The sequence below is a fragment of the Plodia interpunctella genome, chromosome 10 (assembly GCF_027563975.2).
Source record: "Plodia interpunctella isolate USDA-ARS_2022_Savannah chromosome 10, ilPloInte3.2, whole genome shotgun sequence".
NCBI lineage: Eukaryota > Metazoa > Arthropoda > Insecta > Lepidoptera > Pyralidae > Plodia > Plodia interpunctella.
The window spans coordinates 1,263,280-1,286,655 of NC_071303.1; the positions used below are offsets into that span (position 1 = coordinate 1,263,280).

A 23,376-nucleotide genomic window follows, 5' to 3' on the forward strand; every position below is an offset into this window, starting at 1 on the left:
CGAGACAAATAATACTTTAAACAAAATTTTTGTCTCATATTGTCAATTTCATTTGCCAAGAGACACACTGAGCTTAGTGACATTTTTTAAATGTAATTTATAAAGGGCAAGAAGTGAAAAAGTAATGCAGCATACACATAAAAGCTTTCGAAAATATCACTATAGGAAAAACCCTGTCACTGTGTCTACAGTAATAGAATTTGTGCAGTAGTAATTTTTACACGTGACATGAATACGGCACGTTACGAAGACGTGTGGCACAATTTCATATGATCACATTGTGCCAGTCGATAGTTCTAGATCTAATTCACCATGTAATTTTCCTTGTCGTTCAGTGAAATTCATTAATTATGATTAATTAGCCAAAAAACTTGTAATGGATATTTTTGCGTAAGGTACGATTCGGGGCGGCCGTTTTGGTTAAATTATAAATTTGTAATTATCATGTATTGACCATATTACTCAAGTGTTAGGCGGAAAGGCTACAAATTTAAATAATTAGTCAAATTTATCAATAAATTTATCAGCATCAATGTTTAGACATGTGAACTTAAATTGTCTGAATATATATTTGTTTAATATTAAAATAAATTTGTTCCCTACATGAGAGTTCTCGATTGCTATTAATTTTTATTTGTAATATACTTTACTTTTTTATGTTTAATTGTGTGTACTATTTTTTTTTAAATTTTGATGACATTATTGAGATATTCTTATATATATTTTTGTAGCTGAACAAGAAAAGGGCTTTAAAGCCCACTGCTATTTCTTGTCTAATCCTTTATTAATGTGTATGTATTGTTGTTACTCTTTTACGCAAAATCGACTGGATCGATTATTATGAAATTTGGTACACGGGTACCAAATACCAGACTATAATCTGGAATAACATAGGTACTGTTACATCCCGGAAAATTAACTGCTCCCGTGGAAAATTTACGCGGGCGAAGCCGCGGGCAACAGCTACTTTTTATATAATAAGATACGAGTCGTAATCTTGATAAATTTAGCTGGTGCAACAAATAACTCGCCCATTCACTTGCATAATTTAAAAACTCCACGCATAAAGCAATTAGGTAATTGCAATAAGGAAAATAAGATAATTGCAATATTTTATTATATCGCATTTCTATATTAATAATAAATATCATGGTGTGACAGCCTTATAATTAGATACAGATCTAAGAGGGGAAAAAATTACAGAACTTAACCCCTACCGAACATGGGATTAAGTTATGGAGATCCTCAACTGAAAGGAGTGCCCCTTTTAAAGGTACATACATACATGTATATAGATACAAGTCGCTTGTATTTATAAAATAATTCTTTATTGGTGTGGAGAGATGAAGTTAAAAAAAAAGAACAAAGATTAAAAACATATTTTTATAACTTAAGCTGCGTCGTGGGGCTTCGCTTCCGTTGGAATTTCGGGATAAAACATATTCTGTTATATATTATCTATACTAGTTCAGGTTACATTCCACCAGTAAATTTTGCATAATTTGACTAACTTACATCCTAACACATATCCTAACTTGTAAATAATAGTATAGTGTAATATAATTAGCATTTATTTGGATAATCAGTTATTTAAAAAGAAATCTCCCATGTCACTGACGAATATCACAACAAAAACCTTTTTTAAACACATGTATTTGTTATAAAAACTCATTAAAATTTCAATGGATTTGTTATACATGTCACACGTGGTCTTTAACTTATTGTTGAAAATAATAATGACATGAAAAATTTCTGCGGGATTCCGGCTCGATTCCAGTTTTTTTTTTTTCATCTCATTAAAATTTGTTTGTTACCGTTTTCGAAAGTTGCTCAAACATGGAAAAATGCGTCCGATACGAATGGAAAACTTTTAATTAATGTATTTTTTAAAACATAGAAAATTTGTTAATAAGTCATTTCTTAAAAAGTATTTCTTTATGAAGTGTCAACTTTTCGTTAGAAAACAAGAACAGATATATATATATATATATTTTACTAGCTATATATCTTTCAGTTTTTCCTAAAGGTTGGCTGATAGAGACTGTGTTTAGCATTAAGACCACACTTTGTAACTATTGGTCAATAAAGTTTAAATAAATAAGCATACATAAAAAAAAATAAAAAGTCGTTGAATTATTGAGTGTTAATCTAGGTTGCCTGTTATTACTTGACATGATAGGAAAGAGTGGAAAAATAATTCCCTTTGTCCACCAGGAGGGACAGCTTGTAGGGACTGGAATAGCCCAATAAAAAATGGAACATTACATAAAAGAATATTGATAGAAGCACTTAATGAAAACAAAGACCGCCGAATTATCTCCCAGATAAGATATCAGTGACCTGGTTACGATATTAGCTTACTTGTTACCTGTCGGCTTGTTTGTGTCATATTTTATCCTTAATAGAGATAATAGACACAAAGCCTTGTTATTTCAGGATTTGTTCGCTTACAAGCGTGGTCTTTTTATCCATTCTTATTTTATTTGAAATATAGACAATGCTTACTGCGACGTCATTTTTTTCGTACCAGTATGAATGTATAGATTTAACTACACAAGTTTGTTAGACAAATCAAAAAACCGACTTTCGCTACAACTTTATAACACCTCATTTTGCGTCGGGGGTTAAAATGTATTCTGTGAGTATTTAAAGATTATAATCCCATAGCCCATAGCATTCTGATCTGAGACATCAAAGACACCAACATCGTAATTTTTTTAGTCCTAAAAATTACTTTACATACATTATGATATTTTTTTAAATTAGGTAAACGTAGAAAAAAGAATTTTCGAAAAATTATAAAATTTCTAAAATTTTTCAATTCAATCCACTCGAATCACAAAACTTTTCTAAATATATTTAAAAAGATCATTATCTGTAAATGAAAAATGTGCAGAGGTCGAGGCTAGAGACGTGAATCACAACCATCACCGAATAAATAAATATATTAGGACAAATTATACAGATTGAGCTAGCCCCAAAGTAAGTTCTAGACTTGTGTTATGGGATACTAACTCAACGATGCTATATTTTATAACATATACATATATAGATAAACATCCAAGACCCGGGCCAATCAGAAAAATATCATTTTCCATCATGACCCGACCGGGGATCAAACCCGAGACCTCTCGGTTCAGAGGCAAGCACTTTACCACTGCGCCACCGAGGTCGTCAATAATAATACAATGAAGAATAAAAAGTATTTATTTCATAAATAAGTATCGTGACTACAAACATAGTTATGAGAAAATAAAAATTAAATACCAATGCAATACATGTAACAAAAAATGCATGCAGGTACAACTAACAGACATAATATATTATATGAATACTGACCAGGGTAACTAGTATACCTTATACCTACAATATCACCGTGTAACGCCACGCATTATAACCTCTTTAGTCATATCGCGTGCGCGCTGGCATGGTTTTTATTTCTTTCAGTCTAAATTCAAAATTTTAAATTATTGTTCCACTTGATATTTTGAAATCACATTTTGACTCATTCATTACCATAACGATATCGGCACGTACCACAATACGGTGTAATAATAATAAAATATATATATAATAAAATATCTTAAATTATTCATAGACCCTTGAAGGGTCTGTATTTTACTAATCAATTATATCATTATACAACTGTCTGCCTTTGCCTATTTCTACTCCAACCTACCCTGAGATTACCCTACCACCCAACAACCGGAATGAGTGCTGGGTTTAAATCAAAATCAAATCATTTATTCAGAAATTAGGCCTTCACAGGCACTTTCTCACGTCATAATCTAAATTAAATGATGTTTACCAAAGCTACAAACTACTAGCATTTCGGAACGACCACTGCTGAGAAGAAATGCCGAAAGAAACTCATTCAAACAGTGTTGGTCCCTATTATGCCAGAAGGGCTTACCATTTTTTAAATATAAATTTATGTATAATTTTTTATCAGTAATATAACATGTAAGTACATAATAAAGTACATGGTCAAAAGGTATACTGAAACATATTATGATTGTGATCAAGTGCTGATGAAAGGAAAAAATATATATTTATATATATATATGTATAATTAACAAACAAACAAAAAAAAACTTTTAATAAAAGATCGAGCTGACCAGTTCCCCCGGCAGCACCCGTTCACGAGTTGACGCGTGAGTCAGCCATCGCGAAGCTCAACCACAATAGAGGGAGGGGGGGTTGGTGTTTATTTATATTAAATAACTAATTGGACTTAACTGTGAAGCGGTGGTGGTGTAATGGTTAAGACGCCCGCCTGTGGATCCAAAGGTCCCAGGTTCGAATCCTACTCGTGCCACATGAGTTTGTATACCAATCTGACTCATGTATAGTAGTTTTCATCGACCACCACTTGCTTCCGGTGAAGGAAAAACATCGTGAGGAAACCTGCACACTGCTTGATTATTAACTTGTGTGTGAAATGGAGAAGGCAATGGCATACCACTCCATTAATAATGCCAAGAAAGTTGTTACGCGCGACCTATCCTTCTTGGACGGCGCCTCAACACTGCCTAACGAGCAAATAATATTTGTACCAGACAGACATGCTCCTTCATAACTTAAATTTATATATAACACACTTTAGTTTACATATGATTTTGAAAGGGCTCACGCAACCCAGGACAAACCGTTCTATGAGGAGAGCCGATATAAGGAGACATAGAAGAGAAAAATTAAAACTGATTGTGATTCAACATAAACAGGCTACATGGAAAATTTTTAATATAAAACGTTGTATTATTAAACAATAAACGTGTATTTATGGAATGAACACATGATAAAAACAAGGTTAACTTCAAACTGAGTTATACTTTTAGCAATTACGAGATTAATGGAATAGATACATACAATTATGATAATACTGTTAGTACATGTATTGTATCATACATAATAATGTTAATCTTCACACGCCACGCTTCGAAAATTGCATAAGAGTGCTGCAAACTCCACATCACTCTAACCTTTATTGCCAACTTGCTACTAGTAAGAAACACGATATTGGCGGTTAATAAATTTTGCAATGGTAGGTCATGTTATGAGATGATTGACGACCTCGGTGGCGCAGTGGTAAAGTTCTTGCCACTGAACCGAGAGGTCCCGGGTTCGCTCCCCGGTCGGGACATGATGGAAAATAATCTTTTTCTGTTTGGCCCGGGTCTTGGATGTTTATCTATATAGGTATGTATTTGTTATAAAATATAGTATCGTTGAATTAGTATCCCATAACACAAGTCTCGAACTTACTTTGGAGCTAGCTCAATCTATGTGATTGGTCCTAATATATTTATTTATATTTATTTATTATTATTATTGATCATATATATCAAACTTTTCAGTACTTCGAAAGGCACATAAACCCGTTGGTTCCGGCTACAGTCTGTGGTTCTCTTTTATCCATAAGGTTGGCCAGTAACTAAGCAATATAATAGGCAGAATGTCATTGGTTTTTCAGGCTTCAATGCTGCCGAAATTTAAATCTTCGCAATTTTGTGGTGTTCGATATTTTCCTATCAAGCGTTAATAAAAGTTCCTAATTTTGATGAACACCGCATAGGAATTTATTTAACTCCGCGTGTAGTTAACTAATGTACAAAATTTGCAATACACAGCACATTATGCGGTAAATACGATTTAAACGTACCTACTCTACCAGGAGTTATCATCTACTAATTACTTGGTCGTTAGATAGTTACACCAATAATTATTTCATTGCTAAGACTCTTGCAGCACTGGTACATTTAAAAGATAGTTTATCATTCATTGATATGATAGATAATTAAAAATGTGTCATCATTAAATATATAGTTTATTATTCACTGATATCATAGATAATTGAAAAGGTTTGTCATTTGTACTTAGAATTTATAGATGTGATTGAACGGGATTAGAACGGGAAAAAAGAATGGTTTTCAATAAATCTATTCTACCATCGATAGATACGGATACCAGCAGTACACCAGTCAATCAATTCATTAAACAAATTCAACGCTATCACCAAGGCATAAAGAAACAAGTGCTGTTTGATATGGAGTTGAGTGTACCGTAGAAACAGAGCAAAGCGTAGTAGATCAGGTATGTCGACGATGACAAGAATGTTACTGACAAGAACTAAATAAGTATATAGATGACTGGCTTGATTCTGAAGCAAGAAATACACGATCTTAATATAAAAAAAAAAGCCATTACCATAAAATTTTGCTATTAAAATTATTATTGCTGTGGTGATTGTAATTAGATTTACCATGAATTTTATATATTTCCGCTTGCCTTTAAGTTCAATGATAATGAATTATTATTGTGATTATGACCAAATCATGCAGCCAATAACAAAAAATAATTTTTAAATACTTAATAGGTACTTCTTGGATCTCAAAGAAGATCATATCATATCAGAAACTCACACCTAGAAGTACTAAACAACAGAAACACGATACATAAAGATAAAGCTATTGCTAGCGATTTGGTTGACAGGTTAACAGAAAATATAGAGGTTGAAGGAAAGAAAAGTTCTTGAAAAAACTCTATTTATACTATATTAAAAGTTTGCTGATTCATATAAATAACAGTTTAAAATTTAAAGCCATCACATGATGAATGTGTATGCCCTACTCATCTGATTTCGTCATAAAAGTAACAAAATTACAGTTAGGTGAATCATTTCACACCACGTGGTATTTTCTTACTAAAGTATTTCACAAAATATCGTGATCTCATTTTCTTTGTTTTGTGACTTACATATTTCTAAATGGATACATTTCCCATGTTACCTAGTATTTCAAGAACACTCATAAGGCTTAGAGTATTTAAGTCCCTTTTTAATTATTCCTGCTATTCAAGAAATTTTAAGAAGAATTATGAAATTATTATGGACCATTTTAAGTATTAGCACACACTTATTTTGTTCAATGAATAAAGAAGAAAAAAACCTCTTGCGCTCTATTTAATATTGATACTATTAAATGGATGGAGTTATATTTTATTGCGTTTAATTTTCGAATTAAAAATATTCATTGTTTTCCTGTTGATTACAACATAATACAATTGTTGTGCAATAAAATAGAGCATACAATTTATGTGTACAAGTTAAATGAACCGAGTTGCGAAGTAAAAAGTAAGCCAATGGCCTACCAAGAATGATGAGAGACTTAATATTTATCATTAAAGATATGTAGGGACATACTGCTTTAATATTGAGAAAAGTTCTTTTTATAACTTAAAATCACAGATTAGAGGACATCAAACGCTTCGCAGCATTGGATCGAGAGTTAAGGAAGCAGAAGCGAGGAGCCCTTGTCCAGCAGTGGGACACAATCTAACATTAATAAGTCACAAATAAAATTACAATGAGTAATATATAGGACAAATCACACGATTGAGCTAGCCTCAAAGTAAGTTCGAGACTTGTGTTATGGGATACTAACTCAACGATACTATAACAAATACATATATAGATAAACATCCAAGACCCGGGCCAATCAGAAAAAGATCATTTTTCATCATGACCCCTCCGGGAATCTAGCCCGGGATCTCTCGATTCGGTGGCAAGAACTTTACCACTGCGCCACCGAGGTCGTCAATATGAATTAATATAAAATATGAATTAATGTTTCCTACATTCTCATAATATTGACTTTGTAAAACCCTACAAATCGTTAAACAAGACTAACCATATACTTTTAATTTTATAATTTGAGCTCCATTTAACAATTGTTTATGAAATCAATTGCAGTGGCAAATTCTATTTGATATTTTATTAAATTTCTATATTTATCCATTAAACCCGGGCAAAGCCAAAACTCAGGTTAAGTAAGTAATAGTAATACCCGAACAAAAAAAATAATACCACCCCTATAGAAGATACTAAGAAACTACAAAATATCAAAAAAAATATGACCCAAACAAAAGATACAGGTATAAACAATAACATAATCCGAGTAACAGATAATAACCCCCACTTTGAAGCTAATACCCAGAAAGGCGATAATCTAAATCTAAAAACACGATTTCAAACAAAAGATAATGCGGGCGAGCCTCCAAGCTGGCATGAATCAGAGCCACTTTACGTCGTACGTGCAGTGTGGAACGCAGAACTGATCGACGCGTCGACTCGTGCGCACGTACCCAGTACACCGCCCTGAGGTGCTCCATCAGTGTTGTGTTGTGATAACAGGTTGTTGTGCTTGTGAAACAGTTTTTTTTTTTTGTGTGATCATGTTTCCGAGGATCCAGGGATTGGTGAGTTTGCTCTTTAAATATTTCTATTTTTAAATACAGATTTTTGTTTAAGTTATTATGTTTTTGATGCTTTAAAATTCCTCGATAATTCTTCACACATAGTTATTGGTTTTAGAAATTATCGCGTGTTGTTTTTTGTCTTCAAATTTTTATTAGTAAAATTAAAAATTGTTGTAGAATGTAAACTGAACATGTCAAGGCAAAAAAACAAGTTCATATATTTTCATTTATATAAATATTGTTACATATTCTTTTTTATCCATAAACTTTGACAATATAAAAGATAACTAAATATATATAAAATACAACTTTTTTTATATAGATAATTTACATTATTTTAGTTACAATGACAAATCGCGCATAGAACATACAATGCGTCGTTGTTTATCTCAAAGGCTTCCAAAACTACAATCCCTAGAACATAACATTACTCAACAAAACTACTTCAACGGAACGACCTACATCAACAATCACGCCTAAACTATCTATATCGTAAAATTTGTCCCACTTACTGTACATGCGATCGATTAAATACGTCTTAGCATTGTAGTCACGTACACTTCTGGATTTCACTTCACTCAAGCGTGTTTAAAATATCACGTGGCTACGACCACATATGAGTTAAGAGAGTTATCCCAAAGGAAGCGATAGGTAGCTCATTATAATTCCCTACGTCGTCGTCGATGGAATACTAAAATATTCTATTGGGGTCGTGTTCTATATTGATTTAAAACTCTGTGAATGCCTTCGTTTACAAAGTTGAGATTATAAAAGCATTTTATGAAATGACCCGTGTTTAAATCAATAAGCAGCAAAATGGAATCAGTCTGTTTCGTAAAATTACTTAAAATTTAAATATTACAGTCTGAAGATTTTGCAACATGTAATAGACAGTTCATATTTATTTATAAGTCTCTACAATATATGAACGAATCGTTCATTGACCTTAAATTAAACATAATATTCGGTGAAGTTGGTATAGTATTTATTGTTATAGCTTCATGACAATTTAATAAAGTCATTAAATCCAAAGACCATATGAGTCCGGGAATGATTGAATATTTCTCGGAAATATTCGTCACACATTGGGGTAATTTTATGTTCTACCTGACTCATGACCTCATGGTGAATGAGTAAGTTTGTTAAGTGTGTCAATGTCTCATAAAATGCTAATAACCTGACAATTATAGTGCTTTAAGTCAAAAAGATATTTTGAGCATATTGAACATAAGATAATATTCGTTTTAAAAATGACACAGCTAACTGTTTTTCTTAAATAACACAGAAAATTGGAACCTAAACTTCAATAGTTGTACTTACCATGTCATTAGTTAATTTGTATTGTGTGTGATAGTCATCAAGTCATCGAGATATTCATTCAATTCTTTGAGTTGGCGAGTTATAAATCGAGTTTAGGAATTGAAAAGTTCCTACCATCAGTATTTTCTGTTAACAACAAGGACTAGAGAATTCCCCTTAGAAATTAAAGATTTTAATTCTTTTCCATATAAGTTACTATTGTGTCATAAGCTTTACGAATACTATTTTGAAATGATTACAAAAGGTTTTAATCTACCTACTCCAGTTTCAATACAAAAAGACTTAAGCAGAGTTAATGTTTACAAAAGTATTTTTATGACTTGATAATAAGACAAAACAATTTTATTATGCCATTGAAACCATTTATCTAAACAAGTAATGACTTCTGAGACTTTTAAAAGTGATGAGATTTCGTAGAATTTTGAATGGACGAAATAATAAAATGTATTTTTGTTAAATATTTTTAGACTATGGCAAAAATGTCACCTGGGTTAAGGTTAGACGTATTGTTTTATTATCATAAAGAACTAGGTTTTTTGTTTTAGTTAATGTAGGTAGGTAAGTATGTATAGATTTTTTTCTTAACTAACAAATTGGTTGTTGATAAATTAGTGTCAATGCCAAAACGTATAGAATAGAGTTTTAGTCTAGCGACAACGGTGACTTCAAGTCTAGGATATTATTCACAAATAATATCCTAGACTTGAAGTCACCGTTGCCATATTTGGAAAACACACACCTATGTGTTGTGTATGCTCAATGACATTCGTGTTAAATATATTTTTTCTTATTTACTTTTACAAAGGATCTCTCATGTTAAACAGGCACGAGGCGTTGTCATTTCAGGGTGAATTTCACGACCGTTTGAACGCGGCATGTAGCGTTTCATTAGTGTCCCACATTTTTTTAAATAATCTTTTTTTTTTTTTTAAATTAAACATTTAGAAAATTGACATCGTACCAGTACTTTACTTATTTATAAAATAGGATAATTAAATTGATTACTGTGTATGGTACAATTTAATATACACTGATGACGCTCGTGAAATTCACGTTGTAGCGTTTATTTATTTGTGTACCTTTTTGGCAGTATAATATTTTAATGCAAATTGTTTTTCAATTCCTATTGTCGCCGTTTCGCTTAATTTTTGAGGACATTGGGAATCAAGTTCTAATGAATGAAATATTACCAACATTTCCACCTAAACCCAACAAAGTGCGAGTCAGACTTCTGTGCAAAGGGTTCCGTACCAAAATCTTAAAATACCAAACCCTAAAACAGCAAAAAATATTTTGCCGTATGGAGCTCCGCCTCATCTCTTTATTGTAATCTGTTTTGTCATAGTTGTTATAGCAGTAACAAAAATACATCATCTGTGAAATATCAACTGTCACTATAATGGTTCATGAGATCCAACCTGGTGGTAGAACGGACAGCAGAGTATATAACTAATCTCTACAAACTTTAAATAGCATTGCAATTAGGATGGTCGACTTAAAGAAGAAATAATAGGACGAAGCAATCGACTCATCGTCTGATATCATGAAACAGCCTCAAAGGGAACCAACTCGTACTATGTAGGTATGTCTGTGACGCCACAACTCCGCACTGACGGACGCCTTTGTGTAGAAAAAACAAAGGTGTAACGATAAAATAACAATGCTTTATTTAATCGAACCTGCAGAAAATAAACGAACCAATTGGCACTATAAAAGTGATTCTTAAATGAATTTACGACCTCTGTAGCCTCATGGTCATGTCATTATCACTCTTAGACTCGAGGTCACAGGTCGAATCCTTGGTCATATCAAGAAGAGTTATTTTTCTCTATGGTCTATGGGTTTGACTATGGTCGCCGCCATTTGAAAATATTTTCGAATACTAACTGTTTATAAAAATGGTCAAGAAGGACAAAAATGTTGACTGAAAGAGAACCCTCCGTGGGATAAGTCCGCCGTTGCTAGCGCTTTTCCTGTTTTTTACGTCTATTATAAACAAACCTACAGGCGTTTTTTCACTAGATATTTGCCGTGTTATGAATTTGAACCTATTTGCAATTTCCATAAATATAATAATTACAGTGTTGGCGTATTATGGCGCAGTTTTATTAATGTGTTTTCCTAGTTTATATTTACATAACCTATAAGAAAATTACAAGTATAAATAAAATTACTACAACTTGTGTAGTAAATAATGTCCTTATGTAATAAATAATAACCATTTAAACGTTCCCACTGCTGGGGCACCGGCCTTCCTTATGGATGGATAAGGAGCATACTGATGACCCATGACATGACATATGACCCATCACACGGGCGCGGTCTTGACCCAGTACGGAGGAGCTCAATATAATACATTTTTGGTCACCCATCCAATGACCGACCATTGTTAAAAGGACTCAACCGCCGCTGTCACTAATAAATAGGTATGATTTATTTCATTCTTCTTCATAGTCGTATTCCTCATGGCTGAGGGTCGTAGTTATTACGTGGAATGAAACACACACAACTACTTTCTTGGCATTATTAATGGAGTGGTTTGCCATTGCCTTCACGATTTCACACACAAGTTAAAAAGAATCAACCAGAGTGCAGGTTTCCTCACGATGTTTTCCTTCACCGGAAGCAAGTGGTGATCGATGAAAACTACTGATATATGATGATGATGATGATGATTCAGATTGGTATACAAACTCATGTGACACGAGTAGGATTCGAATCTGGGACCTTTCGATCCACAGGCGGGCGTCTTAACCATTACACCACCACCGCTTCATTTGTGATTGAAGATGATTTATTTATCATTGTAAATATTGAGAAGGTTTTTAGCGTTATTTTTTTCTGTAAAAACAGAATGATTTCATAATATGGCGTTTATTTGTTAGCACTTAAGCGTCAGTGCTTGTGATAGCAATTAGTCACAAATGATTGTAGGATCAATAGATAGGGACGCAGGATGTGAAGGGCGATCAATAAAATGAATCAACTCGCTGGTCTGTCTGTATGTACTTAACTAAAATATGTACAGGCTCATCAACCTACCCAAACTTATTGCCCTTATTACCGTTTCATAAAGGTTCATGCAAAGGGTAACTTGATGTGCTGTTGACTGTACAGAAAATCGACAAACTTATTTAAAAATATGATAGTAGAGGTATGATATTATAATAATTTCGGGTTTTATGAAAATACCAAAGTAATATTTTTTTAATCGAACTAATAGTTTATATATAATGTATAAAATCTTCATCAAAAAAACCTAAAGAACCAGTCTGATAACCTACCTAATCAGTCAAGTTAATATTCGCATCTGCTTATCCCGTATTAACCAGTGAAATCTAGTTTTTTTTTTCCCAAGAAACAAGTCATATGTGAAACGGACGCGATGGTTCGGATATAATTAGTGTATCCTGTGGGATAGGCAGATGGGAGATGTGTTGCTGTGCTGTTTTGACCTGGTATGGCAAGTCGTTATAAACTATGTCGCTGTAAATAATTGTGAGACTATTTTGTGATCCAAATAGTTTTATCCTAAAATTATTTTATTTTTAGATTAAATTGCCACCGGACAAAATTTCGTAGTTCAGAAATTTTAGCTAGTAGATTTTTTTTTGTGTTTGAAGCCTTAAATCTTAATCTTGATTAAAACACAGTTTACAAAAAAGTAAATTATACTGAATAGTTAAATAAGGCTGAATTACTTTCCCATAACGTTGTCATTTTACATTTTATAAAAATAATAATTATTTAGTTTGCATTTTAATACAATATCTAATTATCATACAATTTGCCAATGTGTGAAAGACACCTAGATCGAAAACAAAATTTGGGTTAGATTTGCCAATTTTGACTACACGAATCGTATGCATGATACAAGAGATGTGTTTCAATGATTGGCTGGTACGATAGCACATTTATCGTTTCAAATTCATTGGCTTTTATTACCGTTACAATATATGTAATGTATATCTACGCAGGTGACTTTAGCAGATACCTAATTATAGGTACAAATAAATTTTCTTTTAAAAATTAAAAAAAATCAAGTTTTAGGCCATGAAAATGAATATAATATATTGTTCTTAACTAACTATAATATATTGTTCGTAACTTTTGAAACTGCGTCTAGCCTCGTACCTCTAGATCCTCATAGGTAGAACACTTATCGTATGATTTTGTCATATTTTCCGTGTACAGTCAACAACATAACCAACTCAAATTCATTGTAAATTCGGCCATTTTACCGCGCATAAAGATCATTGCAGGGTACATGCGATCGACTATACATTCAAATCAAGACAAAATCAGACTCATAATACTTTATCATACGGCAGACGTGTTTATTTACACATTTTAGTATTTATTTGAATAGTTAATAAAAAGTGTAAATACTTGAAATCCTTGAGAAAGATAAATCTAATCCTATATTTTAATTCCTAAAATCTTCATCAAATTTTCTGTTATTATTTTTATATTCCATAATGTTACATAATCATTGGTGATTTTATGAAGTTCTGCCATCGAAAATTACTTCTTTCAATAATTCAAACAAAACAAAAACCATTTCCGATAGGGAAATATCAAAAGAAAAAAAACAATGGAAATTTCCGATATCTGCAAAACAGCACATCGCCGAGTTCCTATACTGTCCAATACAAACGTCAATCAAAAATTGGAAAGTCAGCTAAACATTTCATTGCAGACAATCACTATTGTTATTCAAAAAATATACGCATTTATTTACTATATTTCATTTTACTATATTTTAAAATATTTTACAGTAAAAATATGCAGCCCAAAAGCAAGACGATCAAATATTTAAGGAATTACGCATACGACAGGGATAAACAGCGACGTAAAAGCGAGTTTTTTTAAAGAGTTTTGCGCCCACTGCTGGGCGAAAGCGATGCTTTAAAAAATATTTGACAATAAAAACACTTCCTGAAATACATCCAACAAAGAATTTCCTGTCCATTATATTATTATAGATATATTCATATCACATTTGACGATTGACATTGAAGATGCGACAACATGCAAACACAATAAACAAACGAACGTCGCCTTGTTTGAATGAACAAGGAAACTAAATCTTGACCTTAGTGACACACAAAATAGTTGCGTGTTATTTAACACGATGTAACTAAAGTGATGAGAGAAGCTCTGAAATAACAAGGAAATAGTTATGTTAAACAGCTCAAAGAGAAGGCAGACATTGTTATGTTAATGTGATGGAATCGTCACAAACGCACTGTGTAAAAATCATTCAGTTTTTATAGTACAGTAGCGAGGCGTTACACGCGTAATAATTTTAAAATATATTTACATTTCTATGCACATTTACTTTATAAATCAAAAAGTCTGATGAAAGTAAAAAAAATGTAGATGTTCAAAACCACATCCCGTCAAACATTAGAGGCGGGATTTTAACGCGTAAATTTTTGACATCATCAAGTGATGTAAGTATATCCTACCCTAAGTTGAATAAATAGTATTGTTAGTTTATTGCAATAACATCTTCTGGTGAAAAATAACATCGCGTGGATTTTACATACTGTTTTGTTCACTGGTATATACAGCTATATATGAATACTACCGCTAAACAGGACCAAAGTCGTGTCAGATTTCTTTCGACGACTTGGAAAAGTCTTCACTTTAAAAAAAGAATAAACCATGAGCTTAACCCGGCTCTAAATATTTTACTCACTCTGCTTGATAAATATTTTAAACCGATCAAAGGAATTTTGGCAACAATTATATTTATACTAATTTATAGTTATACTATACTAGTAGGTTATTTAAAAAAAAACATACGTACAGTTAAAGCAAACTTTCAGAGAAACTCATTAGATTCCCGGATGACACAGCTCGTGAGTCAGTGTCCAGGAATAAACTGTACAGACAACTGCACGATATTACCTTCATGGACCTTTGTGTAGTGGTAATAAAGGCGAATTTTGATGAGTTTATTCGTTATATTTACTGGACGTCTGCATGGAATTAATGTCTGGTCTGTATAGATTTTTCGGTTTTATTGTAGACAGACCAGTCATAAATGTATTTTCTCTTATTACTTTCGATGAACAAGAGGAGAGTCGCTTTCTCTTTAAGTTTTCAACTTGTTAGAGAAGATCGATCGATGGAATGAGATCAAGTAAGAGTTGGATAAACTGAGTAGCGTGTGGTTCCGCCTTAGAATAGGACTCCTCCCGTGCACGTCATACGAGACTAACAATTTGAAGATTACTTTTAACGTTGACCCCAGGCTTTGTAACGTCACAGCCCCCAATGAAACCGGAAACATGCAAAAATTGATAAAGTCCGATTCGAAGAGTGAACTCTAGTATGACAGGAAATGAAGACTTATGAAACGATAATACATATACACATAGTAAGAAATTATGATGATGAGAATAACTATTATTATATAAAATTATTATAAAAATATTATAGAGAAAAATCACACAGATTGAGTCGGCCCCTAAGTTCGACACTTGTGATATACCAACTCAAAAATATTATATTCTTTATCATTATACATAATTATTGCGGGAATCGAACCCGTACACCTCCAGTACAGCAGTCCTGTATGCAAACCATTCGGATAATATTAAATGACTGCAAATATTTCAATAGGTACACATGTGATTAATAAAAAGTTAGTTCTATAATTTTTTCATATTGTTCTGCTTTAACATCCGTAGAATATGTAAACAGTATATAATCAAGCAAATCTAATGATAATGCACTTTTCGACGTCAAAGATGTAGTAATTTATTATAATGATCTATGTATCTTACGTCAAAGAGATTATATAAAGTGCGCCTATATAACGTTGCTTCCTATATATCTACCTGAAAATTGTCTGTTTTATAACATCACTTTTACACATGATGACATGCCGAGTAATGTTTGTTGGCAACAATCTTAAAAACCACTGTATGGATTTTGATGCAATAGATACAGTGATTCCTGAGGAAAGTTAAGGTGTTTTAATTTATTATGTTTTTACGGAGTTTGGTATACTACAAATTTAATCGTCATAACTTATCTTGTACCTGTGTAATACAATTTTTAAGATTGCATCATCTAGCTACAGTCAGTAAAACATTTTATCACCGAACAGTCTCCTAAACCCAAAACGATAAAACAAAACTGGGTTGCGTTATCAAACATGTTAGCTTCTCTAAAATACAGACTTAAACTGAACTGAACTTTACCTAAGGACAATGACCTTGTTTGTTAACCGACTTCGAAATGGAGTGTTCTCAACCATTTTGAGAAAATTGTGTAGTATAGAGTATTCTTTGTGTCATAATACATTTCAATTCAACATATATTTTACCCTGACAGTTAGTTCAGTTATTTGAACTTAATACCTTGATAAATAGTTTATTTTTTAATTTAATATTACCTTTATTGATCTAAAATAAAGTCTGAGCGATTCATTTACATAGGTTTTTTATCTTTATTAATGCAAAAATATATATGACGATGCTCCATAGATAAAGGAAATATATATCGATGCTTAATGCGATCTGCTACAGCTATTTACAATATATACCTAATTTCAGTATTATCAAAAGTAGATGAAGTACTTATCTTAGACTTTATCACTATATTTGGACTAGATTCTTCATGATTGATATACGTGTCGGCATACAAGTCATATTGATAAGACAATCGTGGGAATTATGTTAGGTATATTTACTCAGGTTTCGTATACAATGTGATATACACAACTATGTCAGTCTTGGTTGTCTGTGATCGACACGTGAGTAACAAGGAAAACATGAAAGGAAAAGTATTATATACATTTTTTTTAAACCACCAACTACCGATGACATACGCACGCAGATTGCCTACTTTGTCGCCCAGAACTTTTGCCACCGTAACCCGTAATTACACAATATCTGCAAAGGAAAAATTTGATACACAAGGCAACAACATGCCATTGTATCAGGCCACGTGCAACTCTACTGTAATATAGCTATATTACATTATGTATTGATGTCAAATTTGTTGAAAACACAACACTTCCAAAATAAAATTCCGTACCGTATTCCAATAAAAAATAAAATAAAAATGTTTTCGCATAAACAACTTTTTCAACATTGAACAACTGTTTCTCCAATGATAAGATTTTATTTTATTTTCTCTTATCACTATGTTTTATCGGTGAATGTCAGTGACCCCTAGTATGCAGATGTCGACACATCTGTGCCAATGTGTCGACCAAATGCGCATTTTTAGGTTATCATCTGATGTTTTATGATTATGATAGGTTAGTAAACAAAATGGTTTTTTGTAGATCGTTTACGCAATACTGTATAAAATAATAAACGGATATCACGTCTTTATTCCTTACAGGGTAGACAGAGCCGAAACTAGTCGAATGTTAATATGTGCGATAAACTGGAGATTCTTATCGTAGTGATTTCTCGCTAAATAATTGAAAATTCTTAACGATTTAATTGAAATTCTAGGCTTATCTATCGTATTAGTTTACCTGTAATAATAGTATCCGAGCTATTGTATAAATAAATATTTATTTCCGTCAATGAGGAGACGTCAAGCGGAAACTTTAAAATTTTAAGGTTATTTTTACGCTGACCCTGGGCTTTGCGGCGTCACAGTCCCGAGACGAGAGAGAGAGAGAGCTTGAATAAATAAATATTTAAAAATAACATAACCCTTTCTCCGTATTCGGGTAAATATCTCACGAAACGAAAACAAATCAATTCGCAACCCGATTGAATCGCTTATGCAAACGTTACACAGTTTTGCGTGTTTGAATCAAATTATTTTATATTTCACATTACATCGACGAACGATTTGAAAATAACAAAATTTTAATTCACTTATATTCTAGGAAATTTGATAAAAAATTGTCTAGACTATTTAAAAACGTGGAACCGAAAATGGAAATGTTTTTCAACATCTTATAATTTGTTTGTAATATCTTTATTATACAAAAACACATATTAAACGTAAATATATAACAAGATAAATGCATAATCAACAAGCGATAGTTTAAGAGGATATATTTATTTATAAGTATTCTTCAGACATATTTAATTAATAGCTTCAAAAAGGTTATTTTCTTCCGACAACGGACATCGACAACGAAATTTTATTATATATATAAATAAATCGCAAAGTTAATGTTTTTAATGAATAAAGTAAGTCACTTAAATCGCGCTTAAAGGTTACGACTGAATGACATTTTTATTTGCAACTTATTATAATTCGCCTTCAAATTTATATTTAACTCTTAACACGAGTATAAAACTTGTACTTAACCTCCTTCTTCGGACACTATTAAGTTCTATTTTTAAAACTGAGAGTCAAGGTCTTTTCCATAAACTTGTTATAATTTTACTTAAATAATATAAAAGACCTTTGGTGCAAAGGTCGTCTGCATAGGTAGGTACCACACTCTCATCAATTGCTGACGTCAAACATGGCTTGCATTGGAGTATTCTGGTTTGAAGGGCGAGAGAGGCAGTGTAATAACAGGGCACTGTGGCAAGACAAGCCACAAAGTAGACCACCTACGTGTGACAGCCCTGGTGTTGCAAGCGTTGATAGAGTGTGGTGTGGAGACACTTACCATCAGGTGGGCCGCATGCCTGCTTGGTATATAGTAGGTATTTTAATAAAATAACTTTAGTTTATTAATAGAAACCTAGAATGGCTTTAGTGTATTTTTAACTCGAGTTTCCTTCGGCAATTGAAGTCCTTGAGCAATGCTAGTAGTCTGCAACATAAAGTGATTGCTTTTACGGATATCCCCGCAAAGCTGCAGATTTACAAACACTTATATTTACGGAAGCCTTTGTGTAATCACTTTCGAATCTCGTAAACATTCATACAAATTCGTTCAACAAGAAAGAAAAAAACTCTTTAGAAATACCATTGTCTACTTGAATGCCGTTCGCACAGTTCTTATTGTGCAACTTTTTTTTATGAAGTGTTAAATTGTTACATTTAGTTACCCACAATCTCTGGGATAGAAAGGTCGTTGAGACCATTCGGTAGTTTAAAATAGCGCTAGTAACATTTCCAATTTTATTCTGTCAAATATATTGCCAAGTTAAAACTTTTACCACGTTTCCAAATTCGAATCTTGTTTTCGCCCGACTTGATTTTCAGTTGTTATTGATATTTATAAATGTTTTAAATTGTGTACAACTAAAATATATATTTTAAATAGTAATAATGAGGCGAAATATAGTGTATTATGATACCCCATATTCGGATGATGAGGAAGAATATTATTACGGCGTGAGAGACTACCACAATCTTAGGCGTGAATCCAAAATGGCCATTTTTGGAAAATCTGTGAGTAAAAAAAAAATACTAGATATAGTTTATTATATACTCTTTTAGTATTTTTTTGCGAAGTTATTAATTTTTTAAAAATTTATAATAATTAGAATAGAATGTTAAGAGATTCTAAATTTGAATTATCTATGTTGTAAAAAACACACTATAAAATGTAAAGTAGATGATTTTCCTTCTAATCTTAAAAATAATTGTTACGATTAAAATTGAAATATGATTTCGAAATTAAAATAATTGTTGGTTAACAATCATATTTTTGATAATAACGTAAATAGAATAATGTAAGCAAATAAGCATTTTCCTGAAACATCACGAAATAGCTGAGAAAAGAATGTGAAGATAGAACAATAACCCATTCAATTTACCTTATTCCACGCGAATCCTACGACATTTCAGCAACGACATTTATGGGAATTGGAGGGTAGAGAGCGTGAAATTTTTACAATAAGACTCCCAGGAGCCTACGTTAGTAAATATACATATATATCTTTATGACTACAGTTTTGTGATGGAAACTGCTCATATTTTATTTATAATATTGCAATTCTATTTTCAAGACTAACTGTTGTTATTTTTTTTTTATTAATTTTTAAAATATCTATTCGATTATATTTATTTGTGAAAAATAGTCCAAGTTTAATAATTTGATCACTATTATTATAGTGAACACTAGGGATGCCGACGACTAGGAGTGCGTAATGGTGAGAGAGGTAGGAAAGCGAACCACGGACTCCACCGTTCAACGGCTGAGCCGGAATCAACCGGAAAATACTCAGATGTGAGAATCGAAAAATCAAAATCAAATCATTTATTCAGAAATTAGGCCTTCACAGGCACTTTTTCACGTCATATTCTAAATTAAATTATGTTTACCAAAGCTACAAACTACTAGCATTTCGGAACGACCACTGTTGAGAAGAAATGCCGAAAGAAACTCATTCAAACAGTGTTGGTCCCTATTATGCCAGAAGGGCTTACCAATTTTTAAATATAAATTTATGTATAATTTTTTATCAGTAATATAACAATGTAAGTACACTCAGAGAGAGTCTCAAGTTCGAGAACGAAAGTGGCGCGACGACGTTTTTTGGCGGAACTAGAATCGATATCTATGGAAACTGGACAGCCCAGCAGTGCGACACTTAAAAATTGTCCAGGGCTATGAAAATAATCAGATCCATTTAACAAGCCATCATGCACAAACTTAGTGACATTAATTTGAACCAGATTAACTATTTATCGATTCCATTATCGAGCTGCCGACAACTCGTGCAAAATCGAATCAAACAAAATTGATATGACTATATTGGTTATTTGCTATAGTTATTCACTATAGGACATTACTTTATTATACAAAATAATTTTGTCACGATACCATTGTGAGTTGAATGGAATAGTAGGGAATCCAATACATCGTCACTATGGTCATGTTGATTCATCACGATTTCGAACTGGATGTAACCGGATTTCGGTTAAGCTCCATCTATTTTGTGAAAGATTGTAATATGTCTTATTTTTTTTAATTTTGTGTGATGTATGTCACAAAATATAGAAGAACTAGTCTTGCCCGCGGCTTCGCCTGCTTGAGTTTATCTGCAAAAGCAAAAGAGACGATTTTTATACAAACTTACACCCCCCATTATATAGTCATTTGGGGATTGATTTTTGGAAAAAAAAAGTACCTATATTTGAACGCGGGTCTTTAACTACATGCATACATATATTTCATAAAAATTGGTCCAGCGGTTTATCCGTGAAAGCGGAACAGACAGACAGACATTCGCATTTATAATATTAATTTGGACTTTATTGAGTCAGAAAACAACAATATTTTGGAAGTAAATATATAAAATACATAAATAAACTTATATACCTAATTGTAACTTCTATTACGCGGCTTTCGAATAACCAGGCTCTTAGTCATATATAGGCATATATATATACAAAAAAACAAAATTTCCAAAATTAGCCCAATTCAATAATTACTAACCAGTGTGAGTCGTAATAACATAATTTTGCACATAGCTTGCAGCAAAATCATTTTTATTTTTAACTCTCATTTGGCAAATCGTCATCAGCCATAAAATATGCGATATGTTTACACCGTTTCTTGTTGTCAGCCAACTGATTTCCGACACAAATTAGAAAAATCGACGAAGCCATAATAACCATTTCCTTTCATTTGTACCGTACCACGCAATGCGCAGTGCCACTAGCGTGTTCCCACGTAAAAATTTTAAAAAAATGTACAATCGACCGCGTGTCAAGTTACCCTGCATTGATCTTTATAACGCGGTAATAGGGACGAGTTTGCAATAAATTTGGTTGGGCTCATGTGCTGTTGATTGTACACGTATTTCTTGCATTTATGACTTTCCGGATAATTTATAGTACTTTTGTAATTTCTTGCTCTTGTACGGGTACTGCATTTAATGTCATTTATTCATAATAAGATGAAACACATCAAATATATAAGTAATTGAACTGCGGAAACCTTGTAGGGTTTACCTAAAAATAAAATTAACGTCGGTAACTTTATTGGTATTGAGCTGAAAAAAATATTATTTATGAACGAAATGGACCACGATTTGAAATACTTAATAAAAGTATGAATTTTTGAAGAATATCAATTGCATACCTATCACGCTTAAGAGGACGATATGAGTAAACCCCTCATTTGAAGCCATTCGTGATCATAACCAATTATTTAAATAAAGTCACCGTGAATCAACAAAAGAATAACAAAAAAGTGATTTGCAGTTTCTGTCACAGCAGATTCTAACACCAAATTTTTATTTTTCGTTTTCTCATTTTCTCGTTCAGCCAGCTCATATTTTCTCACAAGCGTCAATACTAATGTCAATACAAATAATGGAAAATTACATTAAATTTATTGGCCAAATTAAAACGCAATAAGTAATCTTGTACGTGACATTACGCCAGAAGTTATGCTCATGGTCAAATTGAACCACAATACAGTTCCCCGAAAAAAATATTTATAAACAATTTGGTAAAGAGATAACAAAATGACTTGAAACGATAAGACCACTGCGGCTTACCTCAATTCATTATGGTCATCAAAAGGCAGTTTAAGGCCGAAATATAGCAACAGACTTGATACTTTCAGCGACATTGCGACTGTTACCCATTTGAGGCAAAAAAAAAAATAGCATAATATTTTATTGAATAAAATTTTGTGCCAATTAAAAACAGAATTGTGACTTTTATCGGTTTAAATACACAAAACTGTTTTTTTTTAAATAAAACATTTAAATACACAGAACTGTTTTTTTTTAAATAAAACATATATTCTAGGTACAGAAATAAATAATAGTAAAATAAAATAAGTGCCCAAAATTTCAAAGCACAATTGAAGACATAGATACTAACAAAAAAACTGCCTAAAAAAATTTTTAATAAATAGGATTGATGAAATCCATTAAAAATGACTACTAA

At 32.3% G+C, this 23,376-nt stretch overlaps 2 protein-coding genes across 5 annotated transcripts in view; one reads left to right on the forward strand and one right to left on the reverse strand.

Moving 5' to 3' along the window:
- LOC128672903 (adenylate cyclase type 2-like) overlaps window positions 1-23,376 on the reverse strand; it is a 165,106-nt gene that overhangs the window by 40,095 nt on the left and 101,635 nt on the right. The gene's annotated exons all lie outside the window — the stretch shown is intronic.
- LOC128672910 (uncharacterized) overlaps window positions 8,088-23,376 on the forward strand; it is a 31,735-nt gene continuing 16,446 nt past the window's right edge. Inside the window, exon 1 of one of the 2 annotated variants that reach the window (XM_053750427.2) lies at window positions 8,088-8,256. In XM_053750427.2, coding sequence (XP_053606402.1) covers window positions 8,233-8,256 — 24 coding nt within the window. In that variant the 5' untranslated portion in view covers window positions 8,088-8,232. Of the gene's footprint in view, window positions 8,257-19,580; window positions 19,918-23,376 lie in introns of those variants that run through there. The other variant, XM_053750425.2, reaches the window with a different exon arrangement.